This window comes from Monoraphidium neglectum, assembly GCF_000611645.1.
Source record: "Monoraphidium neglectum strain SAG 48.87 unplaced genomic scaffold scaffold00267, whole genome shotgun sequence".
In the NCBI taxonomy this organism is placed as follows: domain Eukaryota; kingdom Viridiplantae; phylum Chlorophyta; class Chlorophyceae; order Sphaeropleales; family Selenastraceae; genus Monoraphidium; species Monoraphidium neglectum.
In genome coordinates, this window is record NW_014013361.1 from 33,264 (window position 1) to 34,980 (window position 1,717).

The window sequence follows — 1,717 nt, forward strand, 5'->3', positions numbered from 1 at the left end:
GGCCTAGTTGTTGGCCGTGGTGGCGCATGCATCATCAGTGTGCATGCTTTGCTGCCGAATCGCAGCTGATCAATCATCAGGTATAAGAAACACGTGTTACATTCACTTGATGGCATGCCTGCGCAGCCAAACGGGGTTCGTCACTCAAGTTGGCACAGAGTTGGGCGGTTACGTCGCGCGCAAAGCCCTCGACGGTCGTGACGCAGCCCCTCTTAGCCACCCAAATGCCTTGGAAACGCCGGTGAACTCGACAAAACTTGATTTTCTTGGCCCGTATGCTGCAAGCCACTCCTGCTGCTCGTGTGCTGCTGCGGTGTGAAAGTTGCACAAATGGTGGCTGGTGGTTGCGTCGGCACGGGTCGGAGACCCCAATTCGAAAGAATGCAAAACCCCAACCGGCGGGTGCCCGCATGCAAGCCGTTTCAAAAACAATGACTCCCTCCACCTATGATTCCTACGTGCAACCAGGGTACATGGGTCCTCTCTTGTTCTGCGGCGCCTTATGGCCCTACAACTTCCCGAAATCCCCCCACCCATCCGCCCTGGCCCCTGCTTTATTCTGCCCCGGACCCAGCCGTTGCCAGGGCCGGGGGCAACAATAGCAGGGGCCAGGGCGGCTGCCGGCGCCGCCGCCGGGGCCGGCCCCGCCCCGGCGCCGCTCACTGCAGCGCCTCGAGGCAGCTGGTTATTTTATCCTCCAGCAGCCTCACGCTCGGGTGCTGCGCGCCCAGCGCCTCCCGCCGCGCCTCCAGCGCCTCCCACAGCGCATCCTCAGCGCGCGCGTGCGCGCCCTGCGCCGCGAGGCAGCGCGCGAAGTCCTCCGCCGCAGCGGACAGCTCCAACAGCGCGTCCCGCCGCCGGCGGACGCCGCCGCCGCCGCCGCTGCTGCCTGCAACCGCGTCCCCGTCTGCGCGGCCGCGCGCGGCGTCGAGCAGCGCGGACAGGTGCGGCTCCGCCTGGCCCTCGCACCCGAGCCGCCGCAGGCACGCCGCGGCCGCCTTGTGCGACGCGAGCACCTCGCCGCGCGCCGCCGCGCCGCCGCCGCCGCCTGCCGCCGCCGCTGCTGCCGCCGCCGCCTCGCGCACAAACAGCGCCTGCTTGTGGAACACGAGCGCCTCCGCGTGCTGGCCGGTGGCGGCCAGGCAGACCCCCAGGTTGTGGGCGGTTACAGCAACATCTGGATCCTCTGGCCCAAGGGCGCTGGCCCGCACCGCCAGGGCTGAGCGGTAGAGGCCCTCAGCCTCTGAGTGGTCGCCCAGCCTGGGGGTGTGGAGGGGATTAAAATGCCAGGGGTAAGTTTGGTTCCGTGGGAGGGCAAGGGGTGTCGATTGTGTGTGTGAGTGTGTGTATGTGCGTGCGTGTGTGCGCGTGCATCGCATGTGCGCATATGTCTTTGCCAATCTGAGTGAAAGGGCCAAGCGGTGACTGCCTTGTGCCTGAGAGTGTGAATGCAGCCAGGGTTGCCAGTTGACTCTGGGTTTGCCGCCGGCGGTGCGGGTCGCCGCAGGCGGCAGATCTGCGACGCGTCGAGGGCGCAAGGCACTGGACTGCCGTCCCATCCGAAGCGCTGGGCCACCGCTCGGCAGACTGATTGCATTTTGCTGCGGCGGGCTGCTGAGTCCCAAGGCCGCAACCAGCACACATCCCTTGAACCACACACACTCTGATGTACTGACCCACCCACCCACCCAGGGACGCACCTGCCCACGCACCCACC

The 1,717-nt window shown here is 66.6% G+C and overlaps 1 protein-coding gene across 1 annotated transcript; it reads right to left on the reverse strand.

Moving 5' to 3' along the window:
• Positions 1 to 659: 659 nt before the first annotated feature.
• MNEG_2376 (hypothetical protein) lies at positions 660 to 1,597 on the reverse strand (the record flags this gene model as incomplete). The annotated part of the gene is made up of 2 exons (XM_014049151.1): positions 660 to 1,260; positions 1,473 to 1,597. The coding sequence occupies 2 exons, from the start codon at positions 1,595 to 1,597 to the stop codon at positions 660 to 662; spliced, it is 726 nt and encodes a 241-aa protein (XP_013904605.1).
• Positions 1,598 to 1,717: the final 120 nt, after the last annotated feature.